This window comes from Corella eumyota, chromosome 7 (genome assembly GCF_963082875.1).
Source record: "Corella eumyota chromosome 7, kaCorEumy4.1, whole genome shotgun sequence".
Lineage (NCBI taxonomy): Eukaryota > Metazoa > Chordata > Ascidiacea > Phlebobranchia > Corellidae > Corella > Corella eumyota.
In genome coordinates this window covers 2,861,658-2,886,134 of record NC_137496.1, presented here as the reverse complement: position 1 = coordinate 2,886,134, position 24,477 = coordinate 2,861,658, and the positions used below count along the sequence as shown (strand labels likewise).

The window sequence follows — 24,477 nt, the reverse complement described above, 5'->3', positions numbered from 1 at the left end:
TCAAATGTTTTTTTGGTTTCGCTACGACGACTTTATATTTGCTTTATCTTTGCAGTGATGTCATAAATGACGTCACTATTACCTAAAACCCATGTGATATTTTTAAAAATATATCTAAGTAATCTAAATGTTTTTAAAGACATAAATAAATCATTTTAAAATTTTTATTGATTTTTTTTATAAAAAGTGAATATAACAATAAATCAATAACGTTGCACAATAATAAATAACACAAAATTTATGCACGTCATTTTATTTAAAAATATATCATATGACAATGATGTATGTAAAATCAAAATTGCTGAATAGAAGATAACGTCATTTTCAAATAAAAATAACTTGTGGTGTGTGGTATCGTATTTCTAAAACCGTTTCAATTCAAAATTATCTAAAACATCAATCAGCGGAAATAATATGATACAAGTCATTTAGTTGTATGTAAAACCGTGTGTTAAATGTGTTGTGGTTAATAATATGACGCCGTATCAATGCAAACATGAAATATAAACAACTACCAGACTACGTGGGTTTCGTGAGTTAGTAAGCGAATGGTAACAACAACAGAATCTAAGACAGGGAAAAAATGAAAAACTTGTGAAGCGTTGCGACTGACATCACCATATTTCAGTAGTATTCGTTTCCTGGTCGTGCGAATTGATTCATTGCACGCATATAGATCGCGCTGTAGTTCGGCTACAAATTGTGCTGCGTATACATAAAGGAAGTGGCGTAGAAGAAGGTATCTGCGTAAATTACATGTTAGCCAATATTAGGCATGACGAGAGACGCTTTAAGTTGCTTCGTTAATTATCTGAGAAACGTACTAGGCGCACTTTACTAATGGCTTGTGAAGAGGTATAGTGTAGATGTATACAGACAATACAAGCAAGTCAAAATGCTGGCTACAGATTGGATTTATCACGCAGAAGGAAATAACAACATTATATTTGCCAATGTAAGAAATGGACATATACTGCGCTTACCTAAAATAACAAAAAGGCGCACAAGACCGAACGACAACGCCCGTTACCACTCGACAGAAAACCATGTGATTAGCCGAGAAATGGACTTTCTTGAGAACGTTGTTTACAGGCTGATGGACAACTTTTCAGTCAGCTATAAAGCTGAAAAGAGAGCAGTGACGCCCAAGTTTTTACGCGATTTGTCGTCTATTATGAAAGTACGACGACCGGAAAATCATAACGGGGGGAAGTTAGATGAATCGACAACCTATGGCCTATTCATGCCCAATTATTGCCGCTCGTTACTTCAACTACCTCAGAATATATGCAGTGTTCAAGTGCTGGTTGAGCATCCCATTATAAGCATTGAAATTCGACCAAAATCGTGCTATATTCCAGTGCTTAGAAACATTAGCAATCACAGGCTAAAAGGAATGTGCTTCTTTTGCATGGCGCGCACCTACCTCACTTTACAAGGTCAGAAAGAATCTCAGACCAATTACTGTCCTTTCGATCTGTTCTCAGGAAATGTAGCTCGCATGAAACGGGCGCTAAGGGATTTAATAGCGACACCACAACGCTATTTTTCAGTGAGAGTAAACGACGAGCCGTTGAGTCGTAAAAAACAACATTTCGCTAGCGAAAATGGCAAGAACTCAACCGGCGAGGAACAAAAAATTAAAGACTTTGCAGAAAAGGTTGGGCCGTATTTTCATGAAAAAGACGACGAGTTAGGCTTGGACATTCTGATTGATCTTTTATGCGAGATTTTACGGTTGCCAGTGACAACTGACACTCGATTTAAACCCGCGATGACGTCACGATCGCATTGTCGACAATCATTTAACACGCCCGACAGCGGTGGTGGCCAACGAATGAATAATTCATTACATCCGCCTGCCACAAGCACCAACACCGAGCAGTACAATGACGTCACTCATAGCACTGATGACATCAGTGTGCTCGACTTTCTTTCGTCGATGCAAACCATGCGTAACATCCCAATTGATGACGTCATGGACATGGAACGGGAGCGGACACAGTATTTACTGGAGCACCCTGAAGACTGCGATTTATTGTCGTTGGATTGCCCATACAATGACGACGTTTGGAGAAATGCGGCCAACGGGACGAACATAGCGAAAACAAACGAGAAATTAAAAGATAAAGACGGTGTGCTTAAAATAGCACGAACTCTCCGACGTTTTATAATTGCCCGAGGGTTCAGTTGCTGTTCGGTTATAATCTCCTTACAAAGAACTACTTGTAAAGATGTAAACCCTAGTGTTAAAGGCACGTTTTATGTTAACGACCAGGTTGGTAATAAGTATGTCGCATCAATAGCCATGCTCGACTTTTACAAAGAAACTTCGAACCAAATTTTAAAATATTGCAAGCGGGAAGTTGATGTAATCACCTTTTTAAACTCAAATTGGAACTAAACGCCTGCGCATAGCGAGTAAATATAATTGCACGCCCACCATCTCCATTTTAATTCTACCATGACTAGTCAATAATTTTGTTTAATTAACTCTTTATATTTTCTAGATAGAATTTATTTAACGTCCAATTTTGTCCGTATAAATTAAGTGATCTTTATCTATGTTTTTATGCAATGCAAATGACATTTTAAACGTAAAACCTTTATGAATTGTTTTCTAACTCCAGAAAGAAAACGTGATCAACTTTATCATGGTTGGATTATCATGTTTAAACCATAACATTTGTTTATATGTTTTCATAGAACTTTAGACCCACCTGGTTGTTTATCAATCATTTTCGAAGTTGTTATAGGCCTAACACTAAGTAGCATAACCGTTATCTTCTCAGACCGCCAAACACAACACCTTCAATTTATAAGTTTTATTCTTTTACCTTATGTGTCCTATATTAAATATAATTTTAAAGTCGTTTACACAATTTTTGACAGTTTATTGTCGTGTTACTACATTGCACTTTAATATATTTTAATTATGATGCGTTCTATTTTAGATTTTTTAGAAATGTTTTTTGTTAAAGCCATATGTTTAAATTAAGGCTTAGTTGATATTTTATGTACTACCTATTTGAATAGAAGTGATTTACATTCCCTTTTTCGCCTATTAAATTTCTTAAGCGTTGCAATATTTTAATATTGCTGTTAGTAAATTTGCAATCAATATTTTGTTACTCGTTTTGAGAATTTTATGACATTAAATAATCAAAAAACTAATTTTAATTTTTGACAAAGAATTTTGATTTAAATTGCAATATAAATTCAGTAATGATATATTAATGTTAAAAGTAAAACGTTTATTTAAAAATGTTTATCAAAATTTTGGGTAAGTTTCCAAATCTGTTATGGTGTATTTATGGGTAAGTTTTGCCCTTGGATTTGTTGCTGCAAACGGTAAAGTTTAAAATTCAACTATTAACCACCCTATTACCCTAACCCCGTAAAAAATGTCAAACAATTCCTGAAAAAAATCGACCAAAATTTGGTAAAATGTGTTCTAAATTTTAGTTTTCAGGAATGTACGTAAATACTGTAAAGTAAGTTTTCCCACATCGAGGATAAATAAATTAATACATATTTTTTTAAATATTTTAATAATTTTTAATTTACAGTTGGCTGAATGGAAATTTAAAAAAATTTAACTTATTAAAATTTATACACACAAGTAATATTTTTTGCGACCAACACGCGGATTACAACACGCGGATGAATATCTACTTTCTGGTCACGTGATTGCGGCGTATACCTCGTGTAAATCACGCTTTCTCTTTCTTTCGATTTTTAAGTTGGGCAAGGCTGTTTTATTTTATAACGCTGAAGATAAAAGAGGAAAATTAGAAGGTAAGTGCACTTTTTAACGCTTTGTAAAGTAAAATTATTATAAATACTAAGCAATATTGTATTTACATACTCGTATTAGCTGACAAACCCAAATTAAAATGCAAATAGGTGTAACTTTTAATTTTTATGACAGTCAGACAGTTGGACCAATTCGTTTTTATTGCCTGACCGTCCGTCTTATGTTTTAAACTTTTTTTATTTTATAATTAATCTTAGAATAGATTGTTATATAATAAAACATTTAGACAGTTTTTCCCGTTAATGCCAACTGTTTTTAATTGCTAATTTTAATATACTGCATTAATGCATGCTATATCTGTATAAAGCAACAGACATACGGACAAAGGTTTAATGTATTTATATTTGATAATTTAGTAATTAGCAATGGATTTTATTTAATAAACGTTCCTTAGCTGCTTAGGTTTTTGAGATTGTATTAAAAGTAAATAGGTTGCATTTAATTGGTCTGATTTGGCTATGCCCATTATCTGTGTTTCTTGGTTTTAGTAATATCATTTTATTCACAAGTTTCACAATTGTGATGAAATCTTAACTCTCTCACTGAATAATTTGTGATGAGTGACTAGAGTCGCTGAATTGTGCAAACTTTTGGGTTTTATCGATATATTTAGTTTGATTGGTTGGTGATATCCAGTCTGGAAAGTAGGGCACTGTGCACGCACGAGATTTTTTCATTAAAAAAAAATGCACTCCTGGAATTAGCGTTTTGCACACCTGGTTCCTTAAAAAAATGTTCACGCGCAGTACTGACGCCTAAAACACGCTAACATAAATCATGCGTGCAGCCTAGACCGGAAATTTTGGTTCACATGAACGCGCGAGATCTTGTTGAAAACTGCCCTACTTTTCAGACTGGGTGATAGGTTAATTTGGTAACCAGACACTTCGGCCCCCGGACACTTTGGCCAAAATTTTATTTTCAAAACAGCGGGGATTTTGCATTTTAATTACTGCGAAAATTTTTATTTTCGCGTAGTTATATACAGTTTTTTAGACAGTATTTGAAACAAAATAAGCAGTAAATTAATATTTTTTTTTAATAATAATGTGCAAAAACATGTTATCATTCTTTTGCCAAGTCAATTTCTTAATTTTACAAACTAAAACCTATAAAAAACTAATTTTGAAAGCGCGCGCTTTTAGGTGACGGAGGACAATGCATAATGATATCTTGTATTTTGCCAAATAAAATTTGGCCGAAGTGTCTGGCATTCGGTTAATTTTGTTAGCTTGCTTTACCACTTTTTTCTCTTGGAATATTGTTAATTTGTTTTTAATTTTCACTTAGATTAAAATTTGTCTTTAACACAAGCATTCAAAATGGAGAACAACCAACTGTCTGTTGATGCAAAATATTTGCCAGAGTTAATGGCAGAAAAAGATAGTATTGATCCTTCATTTGTACATGCCTTGCGTCTTTTATCTAAAGGTTAGATCTATTGCTTTATTGGTATATAAATTGTTGTGCTTTTGGTTTGGTTTATTCTTACATTGCTTTTTTTGTAACCAGTCGCATATTTTAAATTTTGTTTTTTATAAAAACCGGATTAAAAGTTTTATATATGTGTGTATGTATATAAGTTTTCGATTTTTAAAGCTGGACACGATTTTTATAAGATATATACAACATTTTTTCTTTTCAGAAATCGAAGATATCAAAAACCCTAAGAAAAATGAATCTTTTAAAGATAAAAAACAATTACATAACATGTTCGATGAAAGACTGCCCAAAATTGAATGTAACATAAGAATTCCTGTCGAAGAATATCCCCAAATTAATTTTGTTGGTAAAATTATCGGACCCGGGGGTTCAACGCTGCAGGGTATCCAAGACTTAACAAGCACTAAAATTGCTGTTCTCGGAAAAGGGTCTCTTCGGGACAAGAAAAAGGTACATCCTTTTTTTAGCTTGTTGCTTCTTTTCATTTATTTAAAATTTTGTATTTGAATTTTCAGGCAGAAGAACATCTTGCCAGCAAAGAACCGAAATGGGAACATTTAAATTCACCGCTCCATGTTCGAATCACAGCATTAGCACCACTTGAACAAGTAAAAATTCGTTGTTTTTACATTACCATTTACCATGTTTTTTAAAGTTTAAATTTTGCGATTGATTTTTAATCTTCCAAGGCATATGTGAGCATTGGAAGAGCGTGTGCAGAGATTGGCAAGATCCTTCAAGTTGACACGGAGGAATATGGCGAAAGATTCCAGGGAATGCAACCTCAAAGAGGCAGAGGAAGAGGGGCTGCATCCAATGGAAGAGGGATGGCAAGAGGGGGTCGAGGTGGTCTGCCCCAACAACAACAACAACAGCATGCTGCTGCAAACAGAGTTGGTAATACTCTTCCAAGAGGAGGAGCAAGAGGTGTAAACAGAGGAGGATCTGCATCATCTAGAGGGGTTTCTAGAGGTGGAAGAGGAGCAGGCATGGGTAAGTTTAAAAGAAAACATTCTAAGAGCACTTTTTTATAAAATAAAGTCTTGTGCTAATTATACTGGTTGTTAATATTTTTAAATGTTTTATGAATTTAGGAGCGGTTGGAAGAGGAAGTACTAGAGGTTCGATGCGAGGAGCTTCCCAATCAAGATTTCAAAAACCACAACCAACAGCAGACCCTTATGCTTCACAGGTTAGACTTAAAAAATGTTTTTGTTATGAATAAAATAAAAACAATGATGATTTTGTATTAGCTTCTGAAATTTATTGAAGAATGACTAGAGTCTCTGAGTTTTGATAATTAAACACTACATTTAAGGCAAGCGAAATAGTTTTTTTTTAATATATGTTTGATTAAATTTAAAGGGTTATGCAAGCAGCTTAGATACTTATGAGGATTACTTAGATCCTCAAGCTTGTGAGGTTTATGGAGGGGAAGGGTATGCAGACCCATACGGAGAAGGGTAAATATTTTTTTTTTTTTAATTTAACGCACACTCGGATTCCAGTGTTTTGTTGTCTGTACTGTACATTGGCCAGAAAGTGTGCAAAAAAAAAGAGTTCTTTCTTGATCACTATGTGCTTTCTTTTATCGTGATTTCACGTACTGAAGAGACAGAAACAAAAAATTGTTGTTAATAAAAAAAAGTTCATTATATAATTTTATTCATTTTTAATACAGAGGTTATGCTGAAGAAAGTTACGACTATTTTTACGGCGATAGCTATGGTATGTTTAAGAAATTTTAAGTTGTTTTACTCGAATTTTTGATGTCTAAAGTTTTGTATTTGATAGGTAATTTTTTACAATAACTATTTAAATAAAAAAACAACTCTAACAATTTTTTTTGCAGAAAATTACGGTGCTGGGGCAGAACAAAATGTGCAATCGAATCAATTTGGTGGCAACAAATCATTTAGGGGGAAGATGATGCCTGCTAGGGGTTCGGGTGGTCGTGGAAGGGGCGCAAAACCATACTAAGCAGTAATTTTCATGCCATCGACCTCTTGACACTTGATTTCAACGGCCAGCAGGCAAGCTTTAATAGATTTATTGCTTTTCTGACTGAAATACTGTACAAAAAAATGTTCTGTAAAATGCCAGTTCATTAAAAAAAGATAAACTAACAAGTTTTAAAAGATAGTTTAAAAAAAAGAATTTTGAAAATGTCCTATAGACAAAGAAAAAAAAAACTCTTAATTTTATCATAACTCATATGTAAAAAAAAAATTATTGTAATTGTTTTATTCTATAATATTTCTATAAAAAAAAACTTAATTTACCAAGAAACATATTTCAAAAACCAATGCAAGGCAAGAGTTTTTTTGTTTTAGTGTAATAATTAAACTAATTTTGTTTTTTATTTTTACAGTTTTTCAAAAAAAATTTCGGTAATAATTGTTCATTAAAAGCTCGTTGAGGTGGCCTATGTTCTAATATTAAAAAGCTGATATATATAATTAATATAGTTTTTAAAAAAGAATAAACTTTGCTAGTGGAAAATCTTTTGGCCACCTCTTTTTATGTCATTGTAAATAAAAGAAATGTATTTTTAATAAAACTAAATTGTAAAAAAAAAACAATGTTAAAATATTTTATTACGTAATGAATTAAAAAGCTCTCCAGAAAATAAAAGAAGTTTTAAACGATTTAATGAAATTGTAACACTATTTTAAGCACTTAGTGCTAAAAATGACTAAAAAATTTACGATACATTCAATATGCGAAGATTTAATTGATAATGAAAAGAAACTAAACGTAAGATCTCCAAAAAATGTGGCAGAAGTTAAAACAATTAAAAAACATGTAATAAAAAAAGGTAAAGTTTAAATTTTAATGACATTAAAAATCAAAATTTAAAATTCCAATAAAAAAATTAACAAAAATGGAATATATTAACATAGAATTTTGTATTTTTAAAATGTTAAATTTTATATTATGTATCTATTAAATATTTTTTTTTTTAACTAAAACTAACATGTTTTTTTACTTCAGATTCAAAACTACTGGAGAATCAAAAATTGTCTTATTTTCTGCCTCTAAAAAGGTAAAATATACATTTTTTCAAGCTTTTATCGACTAAAAATTGCACAAAATGATGATAACTCTTCTTTCCCCGTCATATTAATTGTGATGAGAAATTTATTTATAAGCTCAACGATCTGATGCGATTTAAAGTTTAACAATAGAAAAATTCAATTTTGCAAAAAACACTTTTACATTTTTTATTTTATCAGGTTTTGTTGCTGTAGAAATGTAGTGAAGTTGAATTCATTCTTCTAAGACGACGTTGGTGAGTTTAAAATTTCTTTTTTGTTAATATTTTTTGACCTGCAGATGACTGTACAAATTTGTATAAAATATTTTAATTAATTTGTTAAACACTCTAATTTTCCACTGAGGGTTGACTTTTTATAAACTGTGTTATTTAATTTTAATATAAACCTTCTAATGTGGATTGTTTTTTTAGGTTAATGCAGAAAACTAACTTGTTTAAAGATATTTCACCCTTGCTTCAAATCCAGGTAACTTGAATTTTTATTTTTAAAAATGTTTATAAGTTTCACAAAATGATGAAAATTCTTCTTTCCCCGTCATATTAATTATGATGAGAAATATATTTATAAGCTCAACGATCTGATGTGATTTTAAATTTAACGATAGAAAATTTAAAATTGCAAAAAGCATATTTATAACCTTTTATTTTATCAGGTTTTGTTGCTGTAGAAATGTAGTGAAGTTGAATTCATTCTTTCAAGCCTAGGTTGGTAAGTTAAAAATTTCATTTTTGTTAATATCTTTAGACCTGCAGATGACCTTACAATTTGTATGAAAATATTTGATTAATTTGTTAAACACTCTAATTTTCCACTGAGGGTTGACTTTTTATAAACTGTGTTATTTAATTTTAATATAAACCTTCTAATGTGGATTGTTTTTTTAGGTTAAAACAGAAAACTAACTTGTTTGAAGATATTTCACCCTTGCTTCAAATCCAGGTAACTTCAATTTTTATTTGAAAAATGTTTATAAGTTGCACAAAATGATGATAACTCTTCTTTCCCCGTCATATTAATTGTGATGAGAAATTTATTTATAAGCTCAACGATCTGATGTGATTTAAGTTTAACGATAAAAAAAATTTAATGATGCAAAAAGCATATTTATAACCTTTTATTTTTATCAGATTTTGTTGCTGTTGGTCTGTAGAAGTCCAGTAAAATTGAATAAATTTTTCTAAGACGAGGTTAGTAAGTACAAAATTTCTTTTTTATTAATTTTTTTTTGACCTGCGGATGATCGTACAATTTGTATGAAAATATTTTGATTAATTTGTCAAACACTCTAATTTTTTACTGAAGGTTAATGTATAATAAACTATGTTATTTAAATTTAATATAAACCTCCTAACATGGATTTATTGTTCAAGGTTAAAGCCAGCCTGGTTGCAGATGTTCTCCCCTTGCTTCAAATTTAGGTAACTTTAAATTTTGATTTTTAAAAAAAGTTTGTAAAAAAATTGCACAAAATGATGATAACTCTTCTTTCCCCGTCATATTAATTGTGATGAGAACTTTATTTATAAGCTCAACGAACTGACGTGTAGCCAACCTTTTTCTCTTAATTCGAAAATACTTAGTCATATGGTAAACCTATTTTTTTTGTCTCTAGGTTAGCAGTTAACTCTAAAAAGAAAAAATTTCTGGCCACCGATAGCAACACACCAAAAATTTAGGTATGTATAATTTAAGTTTGTTTCTTTTTGTATAGGACAAATATGTTATAAATGCACACTTGGATTCCAGTGTTTTGTTGTCTGTACTGTACATTGGCCAGAAAGTGTGCAAGAAAACTGAGTTCTTTCTTGATCACTATGTGTTTTCTTATATCGTGATTACACGTACTGAAGAGACTGAAACAAAAAATTTATTTAAAAAAAAATTTATATTAATTTTTTTTTAAAAAATAAAATTAATTATTAAAAAAATATTGTTTTATTTTTTGTTATAGACACGATACTTCTTGAAAAAGAAAAATTCTGCTAAATATGAAGGTATAAATTGTTTTCTAAATTAACTGTATATATATATATTTTTTTTTTGCTCGAAGTTGTTTTTATTAGGTTTAATGATGAATCATTTGTGTCTAGGCCTCAGATATATATAATGACGATGCAATTTGAGATCCTGAAAACCTTTTTTTTTAGCAGAAAAACTTTTTTGTCGATTTATAAATTGAATTTAGGTGAATATTTTTAATTATTTTAGACACTACTAACCTACAACTACAAGCCTACTACAAACCCAGCAAAGATGAAGCAAATTTTGATAGGGTAAGCTTACATTTTTGGGATCACTTGTACCTAACGGTTCTTGGAAAATCTTAGGATCATTGAATATAAAAAAAGATTCAGCTATGACTTTTAAATACAAAAAAGAATTAGCTAGGCCAGTATAGGACCAAAAAAAATAAGGTAGGATCGTTAAGTATGAGAGAATTATACAATACAGTAAAGTATGAGATAGAATTAGACAGTACTGTAAAGTACGAGAGAGAATTCATAGAATTGCAAAGTACGAGAGTTTTTTTGAGAACCGTAAAGTACAAGTGATCCCATTTCTGCTATTTTTTTATTAGTAATGTAAGTTACTGTGATGAATATAAGCTCAACAGGACAGATAAAATAATGTTGACAAACTTTTCTTCAACCCTGAGTAACATAAAAATCTGAAATAAAAAACTCGACTTGATTCAAATTTTATTTTAAATACATTCTTATTACTTCACAGGTCATCAATGTATGAAATTTATTTTTTCCAACAAGTTATCACTACAGCTGGAAAAGGCAAGTGTACTAATCTAATATTTTAATTAAAGCACCTAAGTTCCAATGTAATGTTGTTTTTTTGCGTTATATTGACCAAAATGTGTGCAAGAAAAAATAGAATACCTTTACAACATTAAACAATTCAAATTTGTGTAGTCTGTAAAGGTTCTAACAATAATTTAAAAATTTTAATTTAAAATTAAAATAAAACCTAACTAACATGTATTGATTTCTTCGTAGGTACACAAAACTTTTGCAACATTCATCAAGATTTCAGGTAATTACTGGTTTGCTATTTAGGTTTTTTTTTTAGTTACCTATGATGAAATTTGACTTGCCCTGTCTTACTAAATGTATGACGATAATTGTCGATTGATACTCATTTTTCTGAGCTTAACTTTTAAACTTTTACTTCATATTAGTTAAACTTTTATTAAGATTTTATATTAACTTCTCTTTGCTTTCACAGATTTTTAAAAAGAATTATTGAGAGTTGTTCTGGGATAGAATGATTTTTACTAAAGGTAACATTTCTTTATTAGTTTAATTATGGTTTAAAATCAAAGTTGTCATAATTATTAATATATTTTAGTGTCCTAAAAGCCATAAACTTTAAATAGGAATATTTCTATTAAACCTCCATACTCGTATTAAAAAACTAATCTTGTTTTATACACTACAATTAGAGCAATGAAATTTTACTTAATTTTTGGCAATTTAGAGCAAATTTTTTAAGAAGAATAATCTTTGGAGGAGAAAAGGGAAAATCAAAATCTCACGTGGGAGGATGCTTGGGGGAACAAAATCTCCTGGTGTCATCGGATGATGCATTTTTTTGTTTTATTTTTTCAAATAAATGAATTTGTAGAAAAAGCAGAATATTTTTATTAATAAAAACATATACTGGCTTTAACGAAGACAACAAAATTAGCCTAATTTATAATTTGCTGTAATATTCATAAATTAAATGAAAATCAGATAAAAAATACGAAATTCTTTTATCAATAAATAGTTAAGAATGTTTTCACAAAAGCATTTATGTCAAAGAAGTAAAATACAGTATTCCAATCTCTTTTTAAGTTGTTGTAGTGTGTTTGACGTAGCTGGGTATTTAACTCCAGACGTCGAGTTAGGGAAAGAGCACGGAGGGCAATGAAAAAGGGAAAGTAAATGAAAATGATGCTTTGATGCGGAATTTCTAAAAAAACTATTTACAAAAACGATGATCCGCGTCCAATACGCTAAAAATAATGCACTATAACCAAAGTTTTTAATGTTGAAACTGCAATTTCTTTTATTTTACACCACAGTTGCTGTGGCACATTTAGTTTGGTTAAAAGCCCTACTCATTGTTTACACACACACGTGTTAAAATACTTTCGTATTTTAGTAATTCAAAATTATTTTTTTATACTAAGATGTTAATTTAAAGTGTTTAAACCTGTTTAATTTATAATTAATGCATTTAAGCAGCTGTAGAAATGTTTATAACCATTTGCATTTATCTGTTAACATTTATGTGAAAATTTGAACTGGCAGCCTGGTGTGATGATAAGAACACTTGCTACAACACACATGATGTCGTGAGTTCGATCCCCACTGATCTCATGCTGTAGTGCCCTTGAGTAAGGCGTTATAAACGGTGTGAACTCCTGCTGAGCCAGCACTTAATCAGCGGTATACTTATCGGGCAATTGTAATCTATAATATCCCAAACTGCCACAGGCAACTCGGGACTGGGTCGGAGTAACTGATGTTACTCTATGTTTAAGTCGCACATTCGACTTTCCCACATCAAGGATAAATAAATATATTACAAATAAAACAAAAACATGTGATTATAATTTTAGAAATATTTTAATATTAATATATGACAAAGCGTAAACTTAATCCCTCAATTGACTGGAATAGAGGTTCTGGTATAGAAGTTTATTTTGAGAACGATTGGTTCCATAATTCACCTAAATGCAGGCATGGCCCAATGTTGCTGTTTGAAAGTTTTGCCCAGGGTAAATCGGTTGGAAAGCGTTATTACTCCTGCTCTGCAAGTCGTGACAGAAAGTTTTGTAAAGCTTTTATAAGCGAAGAGGACCATCTATCTGGAAAAACCATAAATATTGAACCAATACAGAAAAGTAAAGATTTGGATTATGAAGAAATTAAACAACTTGAATCTTGTGATTGTAATTTTTGTCTTAAGTGTCAGACTTTTCTTTTAAAGAAAGATTTATTGTTTCACAAAGAGCATGACTTAAAAAGGAACCTCTCCGATAAAGATCTAAGATGTCCTTCGACTTTGCTTCTCACCCCATTAGAAAACACTAAAGTGAATGCTCAATATTTTCTAAGTTCTCGCAGCAAAAACTTTTTACTAAACACTTTAATTAATTTAAAATACCAACATGTAATGTGTATAGGAATGCCAACCCTTCATGAGTTAATCCAAAGCAAGGGAAACTCAGCAAGTGTCTTAATGGATATTGATACAAGATACAAAATGTTTTGGTCTAATGAAAAGTTTGTTCATTTTAATATGTTCAATCGATATTTCTTCTCGGATGTCGATCAAAATTCTTTTAACTTCTTTTTGAAACAGTGCAAAAATAGTAAGGTAGCTATTGTGTTAGATCCACCTTTTGGAGGTCTTATTGACTGTGTTTGCGAAACATTAAAGTGGATTAATCAACAGTTGAAAAAAAGTGGAGCGAATGACATTTCAATATTTTGGCTTTTTCCTTATTTTATGGAAGCAAGAATTGTTGCAAACTTTGGTGATATCACAATGTTGGATTATAGGGTTGATTACACAAATCATAAAAAATTCAAGAACAATAACACTGGAAGAAAAGTGTCACCAGTTCGTATATTTACTGACGTTAAAAATAACCTTATACCCTTACCCAAGGATGAGGGTTATAAATATTGTTCTAAATGTTCCCGCTATGTTTATGAAAGTAATGTGCATTGTGACAAATGTAAAACATGCCCTTCAAAGGATGGCAAAACTTATATTCATTGCGACCTGTGCCATATTTGTGTGAAACCCAGTTGGCAACATTGCAAGAAATGCAAAAGATGTCAAGTGAAAGGGCATGATTGTTCGAAAACTAGAGTTAATGTTGGGTGTCATATTTGTGGGGTCTTGTCACATAAGCGAAGAAATTGTCCCCTACGAGGGGGTCACAAAAACTAAATTTTAATAAAATATATGTTTTTTCTATTTCTTTGGGTGATTTTTGCGTGTTATTTTTTAAAAATACTGTTAATACATTATTAAAATTGTATTTTTTTATGTTTAAATGTTCAAATTAATATATTTCGACGTGTGGCATCAGCAAATAAATTAAATGTGTCACCACCTTTGTTTTGTAACAAGGAACAGAGAGTGACGTCACAGCCAGGTACTTACCGTTTTCTCTGTTTTGTAAGAGGCTATGACGAAGGTTTATCGATCATAAAACCAGTTGTATAGCTTTAGATTAATTAACTTGACGTTTTTAAAGGGTGGTTGTTTATAGTTTAAGATGATTTGCAAGCTAGTATTATAATAAAATACTCAGAGACTTATTAAAGCTTTAGAAGTTAGTGAAAAATATTAAAGGCGTAAATAAACAATAAAAGTAAATGTTTGAAGACAAATCTCGCAACAGCTTATTTTTTGTTCTGTTTATTGAAGATAAACTATTAAAATTTAACAAACTAGCACTTAAACTTGTTTCGCATTTTGATATCTTTGGTATAGATTAATTAAGGTTTAGTATTGATTTACAATGAGTTTCTTCTTTCAAAATCGGCACAACAAAACATTTAAACCACACAAAAGCATTCCAGAAGGTTCTCATCAGCATGAACTGATAAGACATGCAGCCGCTACTCTGGGCAGCGGGAATTTACAACTGGCTGTCGTTTTACCAGAAGGTGAAGATTTAAATGAATGGATAGCGGTCAATACCGTTGATTTCTTCAACCAGATAAACATGCTCTACGGCACTATATCGGAGTTCTGCACCCCTGAAAAATGTGAGGTAATGTCGGCTGGACCGAAATATGAATACCATTGGGCTGACGGGGTCACAATTAAAAAACCAATAAAGTGCTCTGCTCCAAGATATATAGATTACCTGATGACTTGGGTTCAATGCCAGTTGGACAACGAGGAAATTTTTCCATCAGCTGTTGGAGTCCCCTTTTCCAAAAACTTTTTATCGATTGCGAAGACCATTTTAAAGCGTCTGTTTCGTGTTTATGCACACATCTATCACCAGCATTTTTCAGATGTAATGCAGTTGGGTGAGGAAGCCCATTTAAATACTTCGTTCAAGCATTTTATATACTTCGTCCAGGAGTTTAATCTAATCGACCGACGAGAGTTGGCTCCTCTTCAGGAATTAATTGACAAGTTAATAAGCCGGGACAAGGAAAAGTACAAATAAGTAACAGTGTGAAATCTGGAAAATTGTAGCTTGAATGAAATAATATAAACATTATGGCTGCTTTTTTAAGTCAGTTTAGCACAATTTTTATTTTTGTGTAATTTTTTAACCAACATCAGTCAATAATTATTAAAAACCAGAATTACACTTTATTAATAAGGGATTAAAATCGATGACATTTTCAATGGCCTATTACAATTCCACTTAAAAGTTTTACATAGAATTTAAATGTTGCCTAACTCTATTAATATATACGCGATTGTATTTGTTACTCTGTGAAATATTTACCCAGAAAAAATATATTTTTGCTCTGTTTTTTTATTAAATATTGACATAGTAATTGAATGTAAAAGTCAATTTTTTTCTTTAATTATGTTTATATTAAAAAGGGCCAATTGTTTTTATTTCCTGAATTTAGAATGTCTTGTAATAAGATAAGAATGTTTAATTAATTCCGTCCTAGCAATGTAAAATTTAAATATTATAACTATCATCACTGTTTTTTTTATAAGTTTGCTTAACCATTGACCAAATTGCTGCCGCTATACTGGTATTGATTTTTTATTAAGTACCAACGACAAAATTACTGTGTAAATATTAAATAGCGTTTCAGTACAGAATTAAACCACATAACATTTTTATTGCGCTTGGCTTTACATTTAATTCATTTAATAATAACATGTTTTCACCTATTTCTATGGTGTCTTTGGCACCTTTTTTGGGTACTATAAGTATCAACTAGTGACAGCATTGTTACTTTATAAGGCTTTTTAGTTGTTGGGATTTTATTTTGAACATATTCAGATAAATATTTTTTTCTACCTACTTAATTTTGTTAAAGTAGCATTTTTATTCTATTCTTGTGTTTTTCAGTTTTGTTAATTTAATTTTGTGGTTAAGTAGGATTTTTTTCAATAAACGCATTTTTTTCAATTTTCGACACTGATTTAATATGTAAAATACCAATAAAGTATTTCCAGAAATTTGTAAATTTTTTTCCATGGTGATCTAAGATTTTTGTGTGTAATTTAAATTATGATTTTTTACACATTAATTAATTTAGGTAAAATTTTCCTAATTTTTACTCTGAAGTTTGTGTCTTAATTGCTTGAATTGTATTTGCATTGATGCTATTTTTTGTGTACTTTAGATTGCAGATAACAAATTAAATATAAACAAACTGCACCTATAAACTTATTAACATAGAATAAAAAAATTGAAAATTAACATAGAATAAAATTCATAAAAATTGAAACATTTCAATTCAGGTAATAACTAATTTTTTTTGTTATATCCTTATGGCATATAAAATTTGTTATTTGTTTATGATAAGCAGTATTATTGCTACCGTACTATACTAAAACAACATCTGTTTTATTTTACAGTTGTCATGTTTCTTTGTATCCTTATCTTAAAATATAAAGCAGATATCATGGCCTACTCTAAAGGGAATTATATAAGAAATGGTCGACCTTAGTAATTGCATCACAAGAATGGTAATATGAGATTTTTCAATAATTTTGTTAATGTAAAATTTTGTTAAATTTTATTAGGATTAGCTCATACATAGAGCTTGCCAATCAAATTAAAATGTGTAATGGGTTTCGGGCATAATTATTCTCTTATTAAAGCAATTACCAACCTCATAATTTTGTGTTGTCCTGCCAATTAATTTTAAAGTATTTGTGTAATGTCTGGTCAGTTTAAAAAGTGGTTAGATAAACTATAATTAATTACCAGTAATTGTAAAATTACATACGTAATGCAAAATATATTGATTACGTATAAAATAGAGTATTGCCAATTTTTTGTCATCAGTGACGTTTAGCATGTCACTTAACATGATTTATTGTTTAATATCACATATTTTTGTTTATTTATTGCTTATTGATAACATTAGGTTATTTTTGAACTTTTGGCAGTTTATTATTCATACAATTTACAATAATTTACCTTAATAACATATGTATGAATGTACCTTACAGAAAAACTATATCTAATCGTGTTTAGTTACATTCAGTGTACGTTTCTATGTACAACTTATACCGAACATAAATCTTAACGATCCAATTTAAAGCCATTCTTTTGAGATGTAAATTTTGAAACAAGTTAATATATTTACACAGTGTAAATTGTAATGACATGCCACCACATAGCATACAGTGAACATCATCTAGTTTAACTATATTTAAATATAGGTATCGAAAAATCTATTTACATTGTACTACTGTACACTTGTAGTTTAAGTTATATGTAATGATGTAGTTGTACTGGTTTCATTTACTATTGTTCAATATTATTTAAAAACTCAAAAAAAAAAAATAAACCAGTGAGAATTTTGTATTAAACTTTTAATTAATAAGTAAACTAAATTTGGCCCAACGAATCGTTATTTTGTGCCATTTAACAACTTTCTAAGAAATGTAATTCTCCAAACAGTATCTTAAGACAAAAGCGTGACCTATTACTATCTTATATGCGCAACAATATTAACATGTTGTTAAAATATCACGTTAACTAGCATTACGTATAAGAGTTTGTGGGCTGGTAAAAAAGTTGCAACACAAAAAAAAACCTTTTTTGTCCCATTTTTATTGTAACGCGTCCACCCAGGCTTTGCCCTCCATGTCAATCGTTAAAGTTTATTTTCTACAATGTTAAAGGTGTGTTAGTAATGTAAATTGTCGGCTTAAGAAGCCTTGAGAAACCAACCTCTTTCAATACACTCACACTTATGGTACCACGTGACCATGTAGCGCTAGAGCGTGTCGTGCGGCCCATTTCCTCTACGTCACTTCCTCCTTGAAACAGGAGTGAGTCAATTGCGCTTAAAAGTTAAGTAGAATCTAGTTGAATAAGACTTTTTTTAGCCGCGCAAAAAACCAACAGTTTTAAGCGTATCTAACGCGTGTGATATTAATATCGGGTATAGGTCGACTTTAAAACGTTTTTTTCTGAAGTACGTCAGCAATTTGCGTAAGCATGCGTTATAATATATGCAAAAATCTTAACTGCTTCGTTGTAATTTTCATTTGCGGTTCAAATTCGTTAGATTTTCGTATAACAAGCGTTGGCGTAATTGGACGCGCTGCTGCGTGGTTTACCTCCCTATGGCAATAAGCTGAAAATATCAAGAACGCTTAGATTCGATCGCCGTTTTTATTTGTTCGAAAACACTTGAATTAAATACATCAGGACGAAATATCGGCAATAAGGTTTAGCCTAGCTATAGTTAGGTTTAGTCAGGGTCTATTTTTGTTGCTTAGACCATTGTATCATCCTATCCAGGAAAGTTGTTTATTTTTTTAGGACAATTATGTGTTTATAAATGGACGCACTGGGCGGTGGCCATGACGTCATCGTCTTGTTTCGATTAAAAAGTTTCTTTCTCGAATACAGAAAACTTTAAGTACCAAGCTAAGAAAGACTGTACGGTTTTTTGCCAAGTTATGACAGTAAAGTATTGAACAACGATATGTTGGCGATACAAACCGATATTTTAAGTAAATTTTAAGTATACATGTATGTTTTTAAATAAAATTAATCTATCTGGGGAAATGGGACAGATTTTATTACTCATTTATTGCGTTTACAAAGCCTATAACCAGAAAGTGTGTTACAGAAAAAGCGGCTGACCAGATTGCAGGACCTGTATTTGTAAATGTTTCTTAATACGTAAAAGTGCTTCACAAAACATTTAAAGAGCTTTTTTTGCTTCAAACGTAATTAAAATAAATAAAAAGTTATAATTAATGGTAGTTTTATTTGTTTGCAAGTGTTTGAAACATCACACAATTCTGTAAAACAGAAAAGCATTAAAAAAACTCATACGAACGTATTTAAGTATACATTAAAGTAAACTAAATAGTATATATATATTGTAAGGTATTCTAATAGCATGTAATAACATCATTGCTTTGTTTTAAGGTGCTGCTAGATACAGGCATTTATTTAATATAGATATATAACACTTGAGCCAAAATGTCCAACAATAAGCGTCAACAAGCACTTTCAAAAGAGGTCGAGCAGCTGAAAATTGAGTGTAGCGTAAAGCGAATACCTGTGTCCGTATCAGCGAAAGAGCTTGTCGATTACACGACTGAGAACGAAATTTCGGACTATTTGGTGACCAAGGACGGGCAGAATAATTTTAAACCTGACCGCCCATGTCCAGTGTTGTAAAATTTGGAAAACTTTATACTGAAGTTGAACACTGTATTGTGTACTAATACAATCTATTTTACCAAGTTATTTTTTAAAACAGATTATTCAAATTAGCAACTTTTGATACATTTTTAATTATTTCAAGAAATTGTAACAAAATACCCAAACCAATGCCAATCTTGCGTTATTATACTATTGTTGTTAATTTTGCTTCGTAATAATCATTAGAATAATGAAATGCTAACATGTTACTTTAATTTTGTTTACCACATCCTATCCTTTGTACTGTGTGTATATTATGTTAATAATAACAGGATATGTACTGCTTTGATACTGTCTATTGACTGTATTTTTTCTCTTATTGTCTTTCAAGTTTAAACGATTTAAATAAAGATGTAGCGATGCACGAGTGTTCTTTTTTTTAATCTATTTTTGTGTAATTAATATTAATATAATCTATAAATTTAAATAATTTTGTTTGTAGTATGTTATTAAGCTTATATTCTTTAATGCTTGATTAAAAAGAAATTTTTAACTGAAGTAAAAACCATACAAAATTAAGATAAAAAAATCTACGGTATAGATTTATTTTTAGTTGAACTGGAATAAAATTTAGACGTACATTGCTAAAAAAGCTGTCGTAAGTTGGCGCTTCAGAGCATGCTGAGTAGCCATGGTTAGTCACGTGGTGGGAAAAGATCTATATCCGGTAATGCTTCATTTGACTCGGTGGTTTTCTGTTGAAACTAGGGCGTAACGATTTGTAACTTAACATAAAGCTGTAAAGTCTTAGTTTTTATGCATGTATATTGTTTGATCCGTGGGATGGTAAATAACAAATATTGGTTAAAATCGTTCTAACATTTTGTAGACTGTCTGACTAATTATTATCGAAAAGGTAAGTGACAAATTGAACTGTTGCAGTTGAATTAAAGTTCAAAATTTTTATATCTGTCAGTTATTATTGATTAGTTAGTTAAAATGCATAAACTTTTATGCAATATGCATTGTAAAGGTTCTCTTTTACTAGATAATAGTGGGCATTGTCTGATTGTAAATGGATAACAATAGCAGAACAATAGGTTGAGTATTTTTAAAACCACAAACGTCCATTGTCTAATTGTTGTATTAACAATGTTCAATCACGGTTTATTCAATTGTTAAATTACTAATTAGACAATTGTAGTGTTTTAACAATCACGTTTTAAACTAATTAGTAATTTAAGGACATTGTCAGCTTGGTTTTACATTGATGGTTGTTTAGCTTAGCTATATAATTGGCAGAAAAATGTAAACATCACAAAACATGCCTGAAATTTTGCAGGTAAATATTGAATATTGTTATTTTGTATTGTCAACTTTAATGTTTTCCTAAACCAAATAAGATAGAATTAACCTACAAAAAAACACTGAACAATGCATACTAATTTCAGTTTTAAGCTAAAATGTAGCATAACTCATATGCAACAAATACATAAGAGTTAAGTATTATTACTAAGATCAAGTAAGTTCAAAAATGAGTTATGGTAAAATTTTGTTGTAATTTTTAATTCACAATTTGGATATAATAATAACTAGCTACCTACATATTGGTTGCAAATTTTGTTTATAATTTAACTAAACCAAATTACTTGTTGTACAATAGTTAATGTTATTCCTATTGATATTTAATTATAATTTTATGGAGCAGTTGCCAACAAAACTTGAATCAATAATTACATTATGTTACACTAGTTAAATATTTAATCATGTATAATAATTTAAATTTACATTAAAGGATTATTTGGAAACTGTCAATAAATTATTTATTTAAAAATAATTTTTAATCAATTTTTAAACATTTTTAATTATTTTTTTAAATACCACAAGTTTAATTTGTTTTATGTTATTTATATAATTGTATATGTATTGGGTTTATTTTATTTGTGTTTTATAAGATAAGGTCTTAAGATTCCAGTATAAACATCACTAGTTTTTAGTTCAAGCCTTTTGGATTAGCTATTTCCATTAATATCTTAACCTGCATTAGAAAAAAGCGTAGTAGGTTTAAAACCGTTAGGATTTTAGTGTTGGACCATTTCCATATATCACCAAATAGGTTTAGCCCTCTGTGTATGTGTATATGATGACGTCATTTCCGGTTTCTGAGTGTTAGAAAAGAGAAGAAACATTCCTTTCGACGATGAGGGCGGTTGAATAAAACTTATGTCGGTCTAAAGTGCTTTTATTTGGCAGTCATTAGTCATAACTTTATATGTATTCAGACGAGAGAGAATTGGTTAAGCTGACGTAGTTTGGTAGTTAAAGAACATACGTTCATTTTTGTTAGCGATTATCATTTATGGAATGTAATTGTAAAATTTATGGAATTTGTACGTTACGCGATCAGGTTCTGACAAATTGTAATTTGCTTTCATTAAAAGCCAATAAAATATGAAAAATACGTGACTGCCTTTCGTAAATCAAAAACCTAGTTGTGAATTTAAATGATGTAGTCCAAGATGAATGAATTACAGAATAGTTTTTACAAATGTAAGGCTACTAGCACATTAGTCTTACTTTTATCTTTTTTAATTTTAATATTTCTCGGATTACTAACATAAATATTCAGTATGACAAAGGGCTGAAGTTTGCAGATTTAATCGAATAGATCAAAATCAAGAAAAAAACTTTGTTTGTTTGAAGATTTTCGCGGTAATCTCTTTTTGAAATCTGCCGATTTTAAAGTTTTGTAAGAGTTTTTATGTTACAGTAAGGACAATGTGCAGGTGTTTTATTAAATAAATAATAATATTATCTTTTCAATACAAAAGTTCTTGTGTTAACTTTTGAATTAAATATATACTAGAGAGTAGTAAATGTGCGTTTAAGACTATTTTTTTAAATTTAAATTTGGTAAACAGTTATCAGTTTTAATTTCCCGTAACGTTAAAACGTATTCTGTCTTTTTTCTGCGAATCTTCGCGTAGGATCGGATTTTAAGGCATGTGAGCGATAATGTTGTTAAAAGGCGTTCGATTTCAGCGCAGGCTCTTGCCAATATCACGGTCTTTTACACACATACAAGAGAAGGTTTTGATAGCGCCCGCTAAGAATAAATATTTGTGGTCACTCGCTGCTTAAATGCTGTTCGCCGCCTAAATTCTCTAAACTTACTCAACCGCGTCTGGAGAGATATACCTATGCTAAGGTAGTCTGTATGCTTAAATTTTTCGCTCTTTTAGCATATCTGGGAGGCATTTTAGAGGCCAAAAGCTATCGCAGCAAAGTTAAGGCTCGATAAAAAGCGCTTTAGTTATTTTAAGTAGTATCAGTGGTATTTTTTGATCTATTTGTTTTCGGTATAGACAATTTTTACAGTTATTCTGCTTCCGTTTAGTAAGCTTATTGTTTAATAGCCTAAATACAAAATGAAAAAGGGTAAATTAAATATTCTTATTGTAAGCTATAGTTAAGTGACAATGTTGGTTTGTTAGTCATTGTAAATTATCTGAGCAAGCAAATTTGTAAATAAAGAAATTGTTTTTAATCAACGAAATATTCAACCTATATACATACTTGTGTTATTTATTAATAATCGCCCACTTAAAATTTTGCCCGATTAGTCATTTTAGTTAATGGCAAAAGAAACTTATTAAATTCAGGTTAGTTCGACAATTGGTTTCGATAAAACATGGTAATTTAATTGTATTAAATTTTATGCTTATTCAGTTAAATTTTTTGATCTACAACATTGATTCAATCTTGAATCCCATTCTTGTCAGACAACATGCAGACGTTAATCACGTGACCAAACCGTGGTTGGTCGATATAAGGACACAAAATCAGACACACGTGCGTCGAAATTTTGCATCTACGTCACTATAGAACTATCAGTGACGTCACAGATACGCCGCTGTTGTTGTAAACATTTAAGTAGAGCAGTTGAGAAACTTGTAAGGATTCGTTTTTTCGCATCCTATTGACAGTTTTCTCGTTTGAGGAATTTTTTCATGCTGGGTAAAGACGATTTTATAGTTTAACTTTGCATCGTAAAATAAATTCCAGTTTTGACTTATGCTGTATTTCGAGTACTAGTCCTGTAGCTTTTTACATCAAGTTGATCGGTATTTGTTGTAGTAGATTTCTTTTTAGAGAGTGAAAAATGTTATTTATGTTAACAATATTTTAAAGAAAGTAGTAAGTAAGGTTAACGAAGTTTAAAGTGATCTTATCATTTGTTTAAAATTAGTCTAAAACAGCGAAGGTCATATCTCATTACTCTTACTTGTTTAGTTTTGTTGTTAGTTTTTGAGGTCTGCGAAAATTACACGCCTTACATAATAGCAGGTTTCATGTTTCAATCAGTTATTCATTTAAAGTTGTTTAGTCTTTTTGCCAACACAACTTAATTCGAAGTTTCAAATACGATCTGGTTTTGTTATATCGTGTTGCACATTCGTTGTTTTGGCAAACGCAATTTGTTTCATTTAATAGGGCGATTAATTAACGATTAATTAGTTTTCTTGTCCTTATTTTTGTCGATGAATATTTTTTATAAAAATGAATTTTAAGGTAAACCTGTTATCGTTATAATCAACAGACAAGCAAAATGAAAACCTAATCTATTTTACACTTGAACGCTGTACACAACCAGTTAAAGCGCAGACGATTAGATTGCCTTATAAGGAGCATGCAAAATTCGCAAACAAATTAAAAAAATTCTCTACATAGTTAAAATAATAATAAATCAAATTTGTTTAGCTTTAAAAAACATTATTTGTCATCATATGAACGAACTTGTTTATCTTCTT

At 30.4% G+C, this 24,477-nt stretch overlaps 4 protein-coding genes across 6 annotated transcripts; all 4 read left to right on the top strand.

Moving 5' to 3' along the window:
- Positions 1-444: 444 nt before the first annotated feature.
- On the top strand, positions 445-3,092 carry LOC145760135 (inositol-pentakisphosphate 2-kinase-like). Its single transcript, XM_082574008.1, has one exon. It carries the CDS (start codon positions 896-898, stop codon positions 2,402-2,404), a length of 1,509 nt encoding a protein of 502 aa, XP_082430134.1. The 5' UTR covers positions 445-895; the 3' UTR covers positions 2,405-3,092.
- Positions 3,093-3,656: 564 nt separating this feature from the next.
- LOC145760136 (KH domain-containing, RNA-binding, signal transduction-associated protein 1-like) lies at positions 3,657-10,315 on the top strand. Of its 3 annotated transcripts, XM_082574010.1 has the most exons (18): positions 3,657-3,798; positions 5,108-5,248; positions 5,463-5,710; positions 5,776-5,868; positions 5,950-6,253; positions 6,355-6,452; positions 6,626-6,723; positions 6,942-6,988; positions 7,113-7,293; positions 8,255-8,306; positions 8,497-8,552; positions 8,730-8,784; positions 8,972-9,027; positions 9,204-9,258; positions 9,447-9,506; positions 9,690-9,737; positions 9,932-9,995; positions 10,271-10,315. In XM_082574010.1, the coding sequence occupies exons 2-9, from the start codon at positions 5,140-5,142 to the stop codon at positions 7,238-7,240; spliced, it is 1,125 nt and encodes a 374-aa protein (XP_082430136.1). In that variant the 5' UTR covers positions 3,657-3,798; positions 5,108-5,139; the 3' UTR covers positions 7,241-7,293; positions 8,255-8,306; positions 8,497-8,552; positions 8,730-8,784; positions 8,972-9,027; positions 9,204-9,258; positions 9,447-9,506; positions 9,690-9,737; positions 9,932-9,995; positions 10,271-10,315. The 3 variants fall into 3 exon arrangements, with proteins under 3 accessions (XP_082430136.1, XP_082430138.1, XP_082430135.1); XM_082574012.1 differs by having other exon boundaries at positions 7,113-8,306; positions 8,972-9,023; XM_082574009.1 differs by having other exon boundaries at positions 7,113-8,306.
- Positions 10,316-12,966: 2,651 nt separating this feature from the next.
- On the top strand, positions 12,967-14,280 carry LOC145759650 (rRNA N(6)-adenosine-methyltransferase ZCCHC4-like). The gene has a single exon (XM_082573498.1). The coding sequence runs from the start codon at positions 13,069-13,071 to the stop codon at positions 14,278-14,280; it is 1,212 nt and encodes a 403-aa protein (XP_082429624.1). The 5' UTR covers positions 12,967-13,068.
- A 542-nt stretch (positions 14,281-14,822) lies between these two features.
- On the top strand, positions 14,823-20,090 carry LOC145759215 (MOB kinase activator 1B-like). The gene is made up of 3 exons (XM_082572987.1): positions 14,823-16,788; positions 16,906-17,016; positions 19,448-20,090. The coding sequence occupies exon 1, from the start codon at positions 14,858-14,860 to the stop codon at positions 15,518-15,520; it is 663 nt and encodes a 220-aa protein (XP_082429113.1). The 5' UTR covers positions 14,823-14,857; the 3' UTR covers positions 15,521-16,788; positions 16,906-17,016; positions 19,448-20,090.
- Positions 20,091-24,477: the final 4,387 nt, after the last annotated feature.